Source organism: Mastigoproctus giganteus, chromosome 7 (genome assembly GCF_048544385.1).
Source record: "Mastigoproctus giganteus isolate SK-2022 chromosome 7, ASM4854438v1, whole genome shotgun sequence".
Lineage (NCBI taxonomy): Eukaryota > Metazoa > Arthropoda > Arachnida > Uropygi > Thelyphonidae > Mastigoproctus > Mastigoproctus giganteus.
This window is the reverse complement of record NC_143581.1, coordinates 84,627,575-84,643,931: the sequence shown is the minus strand read 5'-3', so window position 1 is coordinate 84,643,931 and position 16,357 is coordinate 84,627,575. Positions and strand designations below refer to the sequence as shown.

At 36.5% G+C, this 16,357-nt stretch overlaps 1 protein-coding gene across 1 annotated transcript in view; it reads left to right on the top strand.

The window, feature by feature from the left end:
- nonC (serine/threonine-protein kinase Smg1) overlaps positions 1-16,357 on the top strand; it is a 1,411,261-nt gene that overhangs the window by 50,028 nt on the left and 1,344,876 nt on the right. The window contains exon 4 of the mRNA XM_090378365.1: positions 11,441-11,518. Within this exon, the coding sequence (XP_090234491.1) occupies positions 11,441-11,518 (78 nt within the window). The remainder of the gene's footprint in view (positions 1-11,440; positions 11,519-16,357) is intronic.

Sequence of the window (16,357 nt, the reverse complement as noted above, 5' to 3'; positions counted from 1 at the left end):
AAATTACTTTCCGGTTCCTTCTTTCCATTTTCTCTATTTGAGAAGAAATGACATGCATAGTTACCATATGTATGGTGCACTATGGTCATAGTTGCTGATGCACCCAATAAATCCTGAAACAAACAAACCTCGCCGGTGCCTAGTCTCCAGACACTGTAATTTGCAGAACTTAAGCCTTTCTTCATAAGAGCAACACTTTGTTCCATTCACTAATCTTGTTGCCCTTCACTGTACTCGTTCCAGCAGCTCTACATCCTTCTTGAAATGAGGCCTCCAGACCTGTATACAGTACTCAAGGTGTGGCCTGACCATTGTCTTATACAAGAGAATAATCACCTCCTTATCCCTGCTAGAAAAATTCTTATATATCATTGACAAGACACCATGAGCTACTCTTGCAGCTCGTCTGCACTGCTCAGAGAACTTCATATCTGCCTGCACAATTACTCCCAGGTCCTTTTCATTCTCTACCAATGTCAGTTACCACAGAGTTGATATGTTGCCTTGGGGTTGCTGTTTCCTATATGTAGTACTTTACATTTGTCAATGTTAAACTTCATTTGCCACCTCTCAGCCCATCTGCTCAACCTTTCCAGATCCTGTTGAGCAGCATAGCATCAGTAGTGTCCTTAACAACCCTGCCAACCTTTGTATCGTCTGAAAACTTGGACATTAAGCTTGATATACCATCATCAATATTATTTATAAATACAGAAAACAATAATGGACCCAACACTGAACCCTGAGGGACTCCACTAATAACATTAGTCCACAATGAGCAGTGTCCATTGATTACCACTCTCTGTCTTCTCCCCTTCAACCACCCCTTTATCCATATCAGCAATTTGCCTCCAATGCCACACTGCTCCAATTTGTGCAGCAGTCTTCCATGTGCAACAGTATCAAAAGCGTTTCTAAGATCTGAGTATATAATATCAAAGTTATTCCCTGCATCCAGTTCTTTTGTGACTGCATCATAGTATCCAATCAAATTGGTCAGGCCAGACTTTCCCATAACATGATGCTGTGTCTGATCTATAACTGAAGTCTTGTCTAGATGATCCTGCAGTGCTTCTTTAACCAGTGCCTCCATTAATTTTCCTGGAACAGAAGTTAAACTCACAGGTCTCTAATTACTTGTGTCAGCCTTTGATCTTCCTTTGTGAATTGGGGTCACATTTGCACATCTCCAGTCTATGGGTACACCTCCCTCCTGAGTTCAAGGAAGCTCTCATAATTATGGCTAAGGGTTTGCTTACTTCCTCTGCTGCCTCCTTTAATATAACTGGATAGATCCCATCCACCCCCAGGTGCCTTTCTTGTGTTCATCTTCAACAATTTCTCCTCCACTTTACTCTCAGTTATTACAAGATTATCTACCTTACTGCCAGAGTTAAATACACCTCTGGCATTCCCCTCGCTGAATAACTCCTCGTGTGAATGTCGATTCAAAATATTCATTTAGTTTGTTAGCTACCTGAGCAGGATCATCAACAGTTGAACCATCGATATCAAGTGGACCAATACAATTCATCCCCTTCCTTCTAGAGTTTATATAAGTAATGAACTCTTTGCTGTTTTTCTTTGCATCCTTTGCCAAAGATTTCTCGTAATCTGCCTTCGCCTGGCTAACCTTCTCTGTAACTTGGTTACAGATCAACTTATATCTGGCATAGGCTTCTGTGTCACATGTTAATTTATATGTATCCCATGCATTTTTCTTCTCTGCCGTATGTTTCATTAGTTCATCTGACATCCATTTAGGCTTAAACCTTGAATAATATTTCTTAGTTGGTATGTAAAGCCTAGTAGCTTCCAAGATAAGTTCTTTGAATGCTTCCCATTTTGAATTTGCTGTTGGTAACTTCATCAGTTGGTCCCACTGTATAGAATTTAAATACTGTCTCAGACCATCGTAGTCGCCTTTACGAAAGCAAAAACCCTTCCCTTTACTCCCGATGGTAGTTACATCTTTGAGTAAATCCCACTTCAGCACACTGTGATCACTACCACCTAGTAGTTCCTTTATCTGCAGATTCTTAATGCATGAAAAATCACTACTGATAATCAAATCAAGAGTATTACTCCCTCTAGGTGCCTCCGTTGCCAGGTGGGCAGGAGCAGCAGTGCGTAGCACATGCTTCTTGATTAGACCGGGGTTCGAGCCCGTGACCACCGAATACGGATGATACGAAATGACCACCGCATATCCCTGGAGCAATACGGCCTTAGTTGCTAATGCTCCTAAAAAAAAAAAAAAAAACTCCCTCTAGTTGCCTCTCGAACATGCTGATGTAGAAAACAATCATCCAATAAATCCACAAAAGCCTTGCTAGTGTGTGAGTGACCAACCCACAAATTCCAGTCAATATCTGGGAAATTAAAATTCCCCATTATAAGACTCTCTGATTTACTGGCCCACTCTATTTCCCTGTACAGTGGCTTATTATACTCATCAGAGTCATTAGGCCTATAGCACACTCCTACTGTCAATTTTGATCTCCCAATGCTTAGGTCACACCAAACTGACTCGACACTGTACTGTCCAGCGATGTCGACTGGCTTCACTTCCTTGGATTTTATGTGTTTCTTAACTAATAGCATAACCCTTCCTCCCTTCCTATCCTGTCTGTCCTTTCTGTACACATTGTACTCCCCAAATTTCAGTTCTGCATTCCTTACATATGTGTGACACCACGTCTCTGATATCCCAACAATATCTGCCTTTGATGTTTTGACCAACACCTGAAATTCATCAAATTTATTTACCAAACTCCTAGCATCGGTGTACACACAAGTATACATGCACCTGTTCCTATTCTTAGCTATCCTAACACAACCCATGTGTTTACTTGTGCTGCAATGACTCCCAGCAGTCTCTGAAATATCCTGTATCTTGTTTTCCAGGCTTCTGCTCATTCCAATAGAAGCAGTGCAAGAATCACTTTCACCTCTGCCAGTGGCTACTGTTAATCTATTAGTCCTTGTATCCCCCCAAGCTAGCAGTTTTCCGACCCACCTAACACTGCCTCGATAGCATCAGCAAATATTCTTGCACCCTTTCTATTTAAGTGTATCTCTTCCCTGTAGAAGCAGTCTCTCCTGTTATAAAAGAACTTTCTTGAGTTAAATTGTAAACTGTGTAACAATTAAATCAGTGATCCTTCATTAATTTAATAGAAAAGCTTAAAAGAAATTTAAACTACAGGGAATTAATGTACTTTCTTTGTTGATTATTTATGATATAGAATTAGACACTTATTTTTGTAAAGAAGATAAATAAGTCCTATTTAGAAAAGCAATATTTTACCCATTAATCTTTTGTTGTTTGTGAAAATACTATTAGTTTTTATTTGTAATATGTTTATTAAATTTTGTGTACATTTTCAGCTAATATACAAGCCACATTGTTATGAAACTTGCATTAAGTATAAGCATGTCACAATCTCACTTTTTTTTTATGAAAATTTTTTGTTAGCACTGTAATTGAGAATGTGAGATGTTTAGTGTTAATTACAGTTAAAAAGGGAAAGTGAACTTTAAAGTTTATAGGAATAACTATATGAATTAATTAAATTCAAGAAGGGCATTACATTAAGTACTACTAAGTAAGAAACTTCATTAAATGATACTTTACCATGTGAAGTTCAGTTGAATTCTGTTCTTTATAAACTTGGTTTATACAAAGTTCTCGTTTATATAAAGCATGCATTATTCTCCCTGCTAAAGGATAGGTTTTTCTATATGAAAATTCATTTATTACAATTCAGTTAATACATATTACACAGTCTCTTTTTATCCCATGAGAAATAAATTGTTATTTTGTATGAATGTTAATAGTTAATGTTAAATGATATATATCAAGAAATTGGCCATGTCATGCTTTGACATTTTTGGAAGACTTTGTTATTACAAACTCAAACTTTGTATTAACAAAATTCTATTGTAAATTAATTTATTGGTATGGTAAACAAATATTGGTCTGAAAAGAACAGTTATAGAAATTAGACCCAAACAGTCTCAGTAACTAAATAAATTGGCTATGTTTCAAATTTTTTTGTTGTTTGTCTTTGGCCTGGATTTTGAGTTCTGTAAAAAAATCGGTACTAAAAGAAGTTAGCAGGTGGATACTACATTACATGAACTCAATTTATAAACACTTTAAATTAAATTAGAGTTTTTCAAATGAATATTAAAGAATTGTTATCTGATTTTGGCTGGCAAAACTTGAAATTGTCTGGAATTCTGGATTCGGAAGTTGATGAAATTGAATCAAATGATACATAAATATAAATAAAAGATAATATTACATTAAAAACAGTAACTGAATTTTTTCCAATTTTTACAAATATTTCATGATTTAAAAAAAAAAAATTCTTATTTGATTTTTGAAATAATTTCGCTGATAATAGTGGGTAACAAATTCAAAATAAGAACAAATTAATATTTAAACCCACTTATGTACAGAGTTTCTATTTTGACGAATTTTCAAAATTTTAAAGAATGGCTGACATTGGTTTTATTTTAGTTGTTAATGAAAAACTCACTGTTTTGGGGAACTCCAAAAAAGGTTAAAACCTTTTTCGCCGAATAGAGTGCAAAAGGAATTTTTTCTTTTGGCTTTGCCACCTCTTGGTTCAACTGCAAGATTTAGTGCATACTTTTCTCTTTTCTTTCCATTATAGATGTGAATGAATGGGAAGAAATTTTTATACACCAAGTGGACAGAAATCATGGGATACCTACCTAGTAACAGGTAGGCCCACCTTTCGCCCGGATAAGGGCAGGCACATGGCGAGGAATTGAGTCCACTAGTTCACAAAAGCATTCCACAGGTATTTCCATCCATCCATGCTTGCTGCACTGTTGTCCATAATTCCGTCGCATTCCTGCGTGGAGGATCCAAAGCTTGAACGGACGTTTCCACAGCTTCTCAAAGATGTTCCACAGGGTTCTTGCCTGGTGAACAGGGAGGCCATTCCATGGTGGTAAAATTTGTGGAAAGCCATTTGAACCATGTTCTAGTCACCATGGCTCTGTGGAAAGGCACATTGCCCTGCTGGAAGAGTCCATTGCCCTGTGGGTTCACAATGACCATGAAAGGCTGCAGATGGTCTGCAAGGATGGACACATAACCTGGACCGTTCAGAGCTGCGTCTAGATATACTAGTGGTCCCAATGTGTGCCAGTTGGACACACCCCAGCCCAGACCATTTCCGACTATCCACCTGCATGAACAGTTCCTTGTTGACAAGACGGGTGCATAGCTTTGTGTGGTTTCCTCCAGATATGTATCCTCCTGTGCACTCGAAATAACTGTAAACGGGGCTTATGAGACCAGTACCAATGTTCTTTCATCCAGTTGACACATAAGAGGCCTGTGTAGTGGTGTTAGCAATGAGACTCTGGTGGGTCGGCAGCTTCCATAACCTGTTGGGGCTAATGATCGCCTGATGGTCTGGGTGAAGTTTCTGGCACCTCCCTTGTTGAAGTCAGCAGTAATTTGTGCCACTGTCGCTCTCCAGTTGGCTAAAACAATGCGAGACAGACTGACTGCCACGTTCATCCATCACCTTTCTCTGCCCACAGCTTTGTCCATGATGAGATGTTATTCCAGAAATGGCATATTCCTGATATATGTACCCTTCATACTGTTGAATGGGGATAGTGCAATTTCTGTACCACCTCTGCCATAGAGTGACACCCATGCATCGGGCACTTACTATCAGCCCTTTTTCAAAGTCAGTTAACTCATGATGTTTATCCATACTGATATCCAATTACTATCTACGTGAATGCAGTGTACCTATATACCTGCCAAGCGGTGGGTTCCTCCACCAGCAAGAGGAGTGACAGTGTTGTGTTGCCCAGGAACCAGGTATCCCATGAATTCTGTCCTTTCAGTGTGTGTGTATATATTGTATGTAACTAGCAGAATGCTATGAACACCTTTAAGTACACATGATGAGCAAACTAAATGGAGCACTGCTGGCCAGTGGTGGCATTCAGAACCAAAACTAATACTAATTGTCAGTATACTGATTTTCAACAAAATGATTTGCTGTACTGGCAATCATTTAGAATGTCCTTAGAATATAATCTGCTAGCTGCTAATCATTTGGAATGTCCTTACAGAATACTCTACTAACTACTAATAATTTGGAACTAACTATTAATTACTAACTACTAATCATTTGGTATGGCATTACCAGATTATATGACTTTGCATATGTGCTTATGCAAATGTCTATTTTGGGTGTTTAATCATTAGTGCATATAAATGTATTTGATAATAGAGAGCTATTAAGTGCTTGATAATTCCTATATTCTATTATATTATGAATCAACAGGGATTACCTTTATTTTAGATATAGGGAAGCTTCTTTTCCAACCAACTGTCCTAGTCCAACTGGCTAATAATTCTTGGGGAAGGCGATATCAATTTTGCAAAACATGTGGTACATCTTCCCCACTGTCAGAACCGTTGTGTTCAGACCGCACAGTCTCAACAGTGAGCACTCAAGACTTCTGTCTTCAAACACCATACCTCTGGCAGCAAGGAAACCATTACGTGGATTGACATAAAATTAGATTTTTGAAGGTCTAAACTGCTTAATAAATATGGACCGATTATTTCTTTTTGGTCCTGTAGCTTGACTTTAGAGTTAAGTTTAGGGGTCTAAAAAAAAAAAAGAAAAGATATGGGGGATTATTCTCTACATTCCTTAAGTCGGACTAGAACTTTTCTATTCCTGTCATGTTCACAGGAATAGAGCAACTCACAATTAATCCGAAACTTTTGTCTTATGTTGTAGTGTTTGTTTTTCACGCATGCGTATAAGTGACCAATCATCGGACAATAGGAATGATATCTGGATATTGATTGAAGTTTCATGTAGTTTCATCTCTAAGGTTTCTGCAATAAGTAGTTTGTGGTAGTTGTGTTGAATATTTATAATTTTTGTTTCATTAAAGCCGAATGAATGTCGTTCATTTATTGCGTGGAACGAAAGTTCCGATGCATTTGAATGACCCGTCCGCACAGAAGCTTTGTGTTGTTTTGCTCGAAGCTGTGCCACTCCCATGGTAGATCCTACATAAACAGCATCGCAGTTTTTGCATGGGATGCTGTATACTAGGTCATGCTGTGATTGGAATGTGGTGTTTGAAGGTCGATTTCTGAAGAATGTGTATAATTTGTTCATGGGTTTTGCTACGATTTTCATGTTGGTTCCTTTGCATATTTGGTTAAGTTTATTGTACCAGTACTCGACATATGGAATGGTGATGAAATGTAATTTGGTCTTGTCAGAGTTTTGTGCAATGTTTGTTGCGAAGTTGTTATTTATTTTATCACGAGCTATTGTTTCAACTTTGTTTATATAGGTTAGCGGGTAACCCCTATTTGAGAATCTTCTAGTTAATTCATTTATTTCTGTGGTTAGAGAAATCTGGGAGGAAGAATATTTAAAGGCATTAAGAAATTGATTCAGCATGACCGATTTTTTGTATGGTTGGGGATGATAACTGTGGAAATGCAAAAGCATTCCCTTATTAGTGGGTTTTCTATATATGCTGAAATTTAGTTTTTGGTCTAATCTGTGTATGGTAAAATTAAGGAAATTTATGGAGTGGGTTTCTGCTTCAATTTCTAATTCAAATTTTAATCTCTGATGGATGTTATTAAAAACCTGTAGAATATTGTTTATGATCAAATGATCTGTGATAATTAGAATGTCATCCAGATATCTTCCGTAATATGTGATCTGTGGTATAAATGGATCAAGGTGGATCTTTTCTAATTTGTCTAAGTATAGTTCAGCAATGAATCCACTGATGTTTAGGCTCATTGGGAGGCCGAAAATCTGTTTGTATATTTTTTCTTGAAAGAGAATGTAATTAGCATTTACTAATAGTCTTGTTAGTTCGAATATTCTGTCTTTGGGGAGTCTGGTGTTATTAATTTTTATGTTATCATCGTTTAAGTAGGCCCAGACTATGTCTAAGGCATAAGGTACATTTACGTTAGTGTATAGTGAAGTCACATCCAGTGAATATAACTTCATATCCTCCTTGATATGGAGATCTTTAAGGTTCATGAATAAAGCATCGTAGTTTTTTATGTTAAATGTTAGGAGTTCTTGGAGTGGTTTTAGAATTGGGTAGATGAACATGGCTAAGGAAGCAAAAGCTGAATTCTTATATGACACGATTGGACGTATTGGGTATCCTGTTTTGTGTAATTTTACTTGGCCGAATAAGGTTGGGATATTGTATGTGCGGGCTTTAATTTGTTTAAGTTGGGTCCTAGTGATGTGGTCATCTTTCCTATAGGTGGTGAGCATTTTGTTATATTTGTTAACTAAGCTGTTGAACTCTGACGGTGCAACCTCTTTGTATGTCGTTGTGTCTAAAATGATGGTGTATAATTTATTTATATAGTCTCCTTTATTGAGAATAACTACTGTATCGCCTTTGTCGGCCTTTTGAATAATGATATCTCGGTTTTGTCTAAGTTTGTGTAAAGCTTTAGCTTCTTCTCTATGTCGTTTTGATATTGAGGGGATAGTTTGGTTTATGATTCGATTAGTCTGTTGGATTAATACGTTTTTTTTTTTTGAGGCAAATAATCCCTCCATATCCATATTTTTTTTTTTTTAGACCCCTAAATTTAACTCTGAAGTCAAGCTAGAAGACCAAAAAGAAATAATCGGTCCATATTTATCAAGCAGTTTAGACATTCAAAAATCTAATTTTATGTCAATCCACGTAATGGTTTCCTTGCTGCCAGAGGTATGGTGTTTGAAGGCAAGTCTTGAGCGCTCATTGTTGAGACCGTACAGTCTGAACACAACGGTTCTGACAGTGGGGAAGATGTCCCACATGTTTTGCAAAATTGATATTGCCTTCCCCAAGAATTATTAGCGAGTTGGACTAGGAGAGTTGGTTGGAAAAGAAGCTTCCTATATCTAAAATAATCCCTGTTGATTCATAATATAGATGTATATAACACAAATATTACTACTAGTTAACTGCGTATTTTGTTAATTTTGATCAGTTTTTCAGATATTAAACTCTTCACATTATTACAATAAATTAGCTTGGGAAAACATGTTAATGGTGTTTTACTTTAATTCTTGTTAATATGTTAATTATATTGTTACAGACATAGCTTGTGGCCATTATATTGTACATTTGGTTTGCGGGACAGAGAACTTCCTTCTTGTATGCACATGCTTGCTTGCTTGTGAGGTTCTTACAAATGTGAATCACTCCGCAGTTGAAATATTTCAATAATTTTTTGCAGTCTTATGGGTAGACTGAAAATTGGCCCATGGCAAAAAAAAAAAAAAAGTCTGTATCTTTGTTAGTGACGCTAGTGCATGTGTGGTAAAAGCAACTTGTGCATTAGAGGTTTTATATCTAAACTTAATCCACGTTACTTGCTTAGCCCATGGCTTATAATCTTGCAGAAATAATTTGGGAGAATTTTGGTGAAGTTAATAAGTTATTTCTTGTGCGAAAAGGTCTTCATAAAAGCTCCTATATGGATGGAAAGCTGTTTACAGAGATATGCAACTTGGTCGCCCTCTTTTACAACGGCCTTTATGCTAATGAAAAAATTTTCACTAGCATAAAAAAATGAAAAAAAATTAACTAAAAAAGTTTCATTGTTTTGGATACTGTAGATACTGCAGCTACTGGCATTGCTAAGGCAATTCTTTCCGATTGTATGCATAGTTTAGACATAGCATATGTTTAGAAAACATATGCTTGTCTTCCTTTGCCTTTCTTTGAGAAGTGAAATTGAAGAGGTAGGGAAAGTTCATTAAGAAGTTTCAACATATGTTTTTCTTCTATGTCTTCACAGATGTAGTGAAGACAAAGAGAAAGTAAAAATGAATTTGGTAATGTTTTAAAAAAGAATTCTAGATTTCATATTATAAGTAAAATAAATTACATTTGTTAATACAAATGAACAGGACTTTCCATTTCAAGTGGAAGCTTCAAAGGCTCGTATTTGTAAATTTAACTTTGTCACTACCGTTGTTGTGGAAGGATTGATTGTTCTCTGCTTTTAAAATGATTTTGGATGATATATGCCACAGATTTGCAATGGACTACATTGAAAAACATTGTTTTGTAAATAAAATTATTCCAAAAGTGAGTTATAAAATGATCCTTATTCTAAAAATTTACATTATAACAAAAATTTTTTGTTACTTTTACTTTTACAAAGAAATTATAATTCAGTTAATTGTAATAAACAGGTAATAAATGTAAAAAAAAAAAAAAAGTTACTGCCTATAATAGATTTGATGCTTATTTTGTTCTATATTTTGCCTGTTTTTTAGTGCATATTATCCATTGTGTAGTTATTACTAATGAAGAGTAATTATTAAAAGCGTAGGTGTTGACAAAATAAATTTGCTAATTGCTAATCATTTCAATTTTGAGTGTAATCAAACAAAGGGATTGATTTTCCATAATTGAGTTAACCGATTACAACCTCAGTTATGCCCTTCACTAGTATGAACCCTTCTTAGAATGACAGGAAAATACTTAAAAAAATCAAAACTTTTTGAAAATTTCATAACAACCTTGATTTTGCCTCTCCATTAATTATGTAATAACTTTTTGTGCATGTGTTCCTGCCCCAATCCCTAACTTGTCATAATATTTTATCTATATCTACCCCTCCATCCTTCTCTTTCCAAGGATTCATATGGTGAATTCATGGAATAAGTGTAGTACTTTATGGTACTGCACTATGCTGTGCCATAAGTACATTAATGAGCATGTGTACACTAATTAACTTTTAAATAGTTAATCAACTAGTTAATTAATAATTATTTACTTAATTAGTTACTTTGAATTAAATAATTTAAATGGAATTTTTAATTAATTTACACATGGATTGCTGCAATACTGTGGAAAAACACAATATATCATGATCTTGTGCACAGACCAGCTTTTACAGTGATCTTAGCATAAATGAAACTTATCCCAAGTTTAACTTATGATTTTACATAAGCCATCACTTAGTTGCATGAACTATATAGAAAATTTTAAAAGCCTTAATTTTGTAGCCAAAAAAAAAAAAGTGTTTGAAAATAGCAGAAATCATAAGGCGGAACTGTATGAATAAAAGCATTTTAGTACATATTTTAGTAAAATGTAGCAGCAGAGTGGAAAGCAATATAATGCATTTCTTGTGGGCCCAGGTTTGATGCAAAAGAGTGACACTTCATTTTTTTTTTTTTTAAAGAGAATACAACTAAAGTTAAAATATTTGAAGCCTCCCATTGAATTCAGTATGTTTTGCTGTAAGTTTTATAATGTTTCATGATTTTATAATATAAAAAAAAAAATAAATAAAATAAAAAAATTCTGATATGAAAGTTTAGAGAATATTTGTATTATTTTGGCTTATTTACAGGTTAAACATTGAAGTGAGACAAGAGCTCATACTGTGTCTGGGTACTCTCTCGTCTTGTCCAGGAGTTGAAAACAAATGGTGAGAGGTTGGAGCACATGAATTGTAGATATAAAAGATAGTATTTGTTAACACAATAACATAAAACACCTGTTTAGACCTGAAAATATGATTAATAGAAAGCAAGTTATGCAGTCACATTATCTAAAATAGTATTTTGATAAATAAATACTATTTTATATAGTGTTTTATGTGAAATAGTATTTTATAAATAAATTTTTGTCTGATAAATAATGTGAGGAAGTGGATGTTTTTTGTAGTCATTAAAAAAGAGAAAAAATTTTCTATCAGTTATATTTTACTTTCCCTGTTACCAAAAAAGTGCCTATCTACATCTCCTTTTATAAGTTGCCTGAAAGTAAACTACATGAGATCCAGCCTTCTGTTTGGTTTGTTTTGAATTTTATTGGCACATTAGCAACTAAGGCTATAATGCACCAACCTTCTGTTGCTCCCACAAAATTTTGTATTTGTGTCCACTGTATTTGTGTTTTTCTTTCTGCTGCCAGTGAAAATATATTTCCCCAATTTGTTTTATTGATTCCCTTAGGGCTTTATATACATTTATCATGTTCCCCCTTCTAAGATGTCTAGTTGCTGAGCTCTACACCCCACACTTTCTGAGTTATTCTTCATATGGATATCAGTTATCAGTCTTCATCAATCTTTGAGCCTTTTATAGAAGCCCCATGTTTTTCTTTGTGTGGCCTCCAGACCTGAACAGAATATTCCAAATAGTCTTGCCATTATCTTATGTAAAGGGACAGTGACATCCTTTTCCTACTATATACACCAGTGTATATAGTGGGTCCTATATACACTGGGTGTTCAAAGAAAGTACATCACCAGGGAATTTCATATATCTAACCCCTTTTCACAATGGTATGTTACATTAATGACTAGCATCACAAATAGAAATATAAACAAAAGATATTTATTAATAGATAAGGCAAAGCTAAGTAATATTTGACAGGTGCTCTCAAAATATTCCAAAATGAGCATCTGCAACCTTTATACAACAGTTTTGGTAAACATGACAATTATGGCTGAAATGTTATCAGAAGCCCTCAATTTGCTTCAGTTTTCATTTTAAATGGAAAACAAAATTTAGTTGAACTGCCTCTGTCCTGATGACAGCAGCAGCACACCGTCGAGGCATTTACAAGATCAGAAGAAAATCAACTGATAGTTTGGGGTTCCAAACATGAATTATGGCTTCCTGAAGTCTTTGGTTTCTTTCTGGCAACTGCAGATTCCACACAGTGCCAACAGTTCTCTATAGGATTCAGGTTGGGCTGTTTCCTGGCCAGCTAACAGTTGCAATGGACCGTTCTTCCAACCATTTTTTTCACCTGTAACAAATGTCTAATGCAGAAATGAAGCTAAAGTAACTAAAGAATGCCTACTTACACTTTTTGCCAGATGACAAGGAGCAGAGTCATCCTGAAAGATGCATTTACTTGGCAGGTTGAAATGGTCTCTAATGGTTGGCAGCAATTTGCCTTCCAATACAGCCATGTATCCATTGGCATTTACGGAACCTTTTATAAACTGCAGGTGACCTACTCCACGATACGAAATGGCACCCCCACATCATTTGGCCGGTAGGGAATTTCACTGTAGACATCATGCAGTCTGGATAGTATTCTTCACTACGTCTACGGCGAATCTTTTATCTCCCATCAGAGCCATCCAGGTTGAATTTCTTCTCATCCGAGAAAATAACCGACTCCCACTGTTCAGAGATCCATATGACATGCTCCTTACACCAATTTAATTGAGCCTTTTTAAATTTTTGTGTGAGAAGGGCTTCTTCTTAGGACGACGGGCTACAAGTCCATTTTTGAAGAGGCGTCTTCTGACTGTTACTGCACTTGCTACCACTCCTGTATGTTCTTTCCATTTTCTTTTCAGCTCAGACAAAGAAGCTTTATGGTTTTTAAGGCATAAGCGCTTCAAAATGGGGTCCTGTTTTGGCGTAGAGACTCGTTTGTGTCCTGTTCCTTTTTTTCGTATCAGCAGAACCAGTATTCTTTAGGTTGGAAAGAAATCTACTCTCTCGACTGATTACACGGCACTCTAAGCAATATGACAAGAAGAACATCCTTCCAACAATAGCACTTTCTTTGTGGTGTCAACTGCACGTAACTCGCCATCCTGACACAAGCAATGACTGCTATTCTTGAAGAGCGTGCTTATATAGCTGAAAGTAACAGCTAATGCAATATTACGTCATCACCCATGCTTGTCAATCTCATCTGATGCAATCTGTAAGAAATATTGCCATATACTTACGTTATTCGAACGACAATTACAATTTTAAGGGATGATGCACTTTCTTTGAACACCAGTGTATATCATAGACAGAACACCATATGCTTTTGTAGACTCTTGTTTGCACTGACTGACTAAATCATAAACCTAAGTCTTCTATGTCCCAAGTGACCTTTTACTTTCTTTCCCCTTCCTCTAGCTTATAAGTAATTCTTGGATTTCTGTTTACAGGTACAAAAAGCTTACATTTAGAAACACTGGTTTGTAGATGCCCATCACGTCTTTCACATTCAGATCCTTTGTGGATTGGGTTGGGTTGGAGAGATGTTAATGCTTCTCAACTCTAGGGTGATTCTCTTGGAATCTAATTGTCATTGACATCCTGAATGATATTATGAATTCATGTGCAGCCGTTTTTTTAGTATAATGGGATGTATGCTGTCCAGTCTTACACGTTCTGAGCTTCAGTAGTTTTTCCGATAAAATCCTCTCTGATATTGATAAAGCACTGAACTCTCTGTCACGGTTTCCCCATGGTTTGAGAGGTCTTTCAGGTGTAAAGATATTTTCAAAGTACTTACTCAACTGATCTGCCACTTTCTACTAGGTTTTTTTTTTAATGACGTTTTCCACATTGAACAATTAAGGGCCTATCTAATATGCTCTCTTCCTTTTTTATATTCATATACAAAAAAAAAAGGCCTGCTTTACCACATCAGTAGTTTTTTTACATATATTAGAATTGGCATTAGTAGAGGCATATGATGCAAGTAAGCAAGCTTATCTAGCATCAGGAAAAAAAAACCTTCCCATTTCACCCATCCATTCACTTCAAATGTTTATCTAGTTCTGCCTTGAACTTATTTAAGTTGCTGACCTCCACTACAACAGATGGACGTTTGTTCCAACTATCACCCACCCACTGGCTAAAATTTCCATACATCTATTCTACAATTGTCTTTCCTCAATTTGAAATTATGCCCGTCTCAGAAGAGTAATCTGAGCAAAAGGAAGAATCCCATTAGAATTGAGTTTGCTCAATCCATTCAAGGCCTTATACACCTCAATTAGATCACCTTGTCGGTGCCTAGTCTCCAGAAGCTGCAATTTTCAGAACTTAAGCCTTTCTTGGTAACACCAACCCTTTGTTCCCCTCACCAATCATGTTGCCCTTCTCTGTACTCATTCCAGCAGCTCTATATCTTTCCTAAAATGAGGCCTCCATACCTTTATACAGTACTCAAGGTGCTGCCTGACCATTGCATTATACAAGGGACAATCACTTCCTTATCCCTGCTAGCAAAATTTCTGTATATCATTGACAAGACACCATGAGATAATCTTGCAGCCTTTTTGCACTGCTCAGAAAACTTCATATCTGACTGCACAATGGAAAGGGTGCAAGAATATTTGCTGACGCTATTGAGTCAGTGTTAGGTGGGTTGGAAAACTGCTAGCTTGGGGAGGATCCACAGACTAATAGATTGAGTAGCCGCAGCCAGAAGTAGTAGTAGTAGTGGTGGCATGTGATGCAAGAAAGCAAGTGTATGAGCTTAGGCAGTGTCAGCCAAAAAAAAAAAAAAAATACAAAACAAACATCTCTAAATGTTTGTCCAGATCCTCCTTAAATTTATTTAACCTATTAACCTCTACAACGATAGAAGTTTGTTCCAGCAATTAACCACCCGCTGGCTAAAGGCAAATTTCTGCACATCTATTCTATATCTGTCCTTCCTGAATTTCAATTTATGCCCCCTTAGGTAATCTGAACAAGTGGAAGAATCCCATCAGAATTCAACATGCTGAACCCATTCAAGGCCTTATACATCTCAATCAGATCACCGCGGTGGTGCCTAGTCTCCAGCCACCACAATTTGCAGAACTTAAGCCTCTCTTGGTAAGAGGATTCCTTCATTCCCCTCACTAATCTTGTTGCCCTTCTCTGTACATGCTCATGCAAATCTACATCCTTCCTAAAATGAGGCCTCCAGACCTGCACGTAGTACTCAAGGCGTGGCCTGACCATTGCCTTATACATAGGGACAATCACCTCCTTTTCCCTGCTAGCAAAATTCCATTGACAACACCCCATGACCTGCCCTGGCCACCTGTCTGAATTGCTCAGAAAACTTCATATCTGACTGCACAATTACTCCCAGGTCTTTTTCATTTTCTACCACCTTAAGTGTAGTACCACACAGTTGGTACATTTCTCTGGGGTTATTTCTACCCATATGCAGTACTTTGCATTTGTCAAGGTTAAACTTAAGTTGCCAATTCTCAGCCCATCTGCCCAAATTTTCTAGATCCTGTTGCAGTAGCACACTGCCATTACTGTCATTAACAACCCTGCCAACCTTTGTGTCATCTGCAAACTTTGACACCAAGCCTGATAAACCTTCATCAATATCATTGATAAATATACAAAACAACAGTGAACCCAACACTGAACCCTGTGGGACTCTACTAATAACATTAGTCCTTGAAAAGCAGCACCCATTGATTACCACCCTCTGTCTTCTCCCACTCAACCATCCTTTTATCCATTGTAGCAACTTAACTTAATACCATTCTGCTCCAATTTGT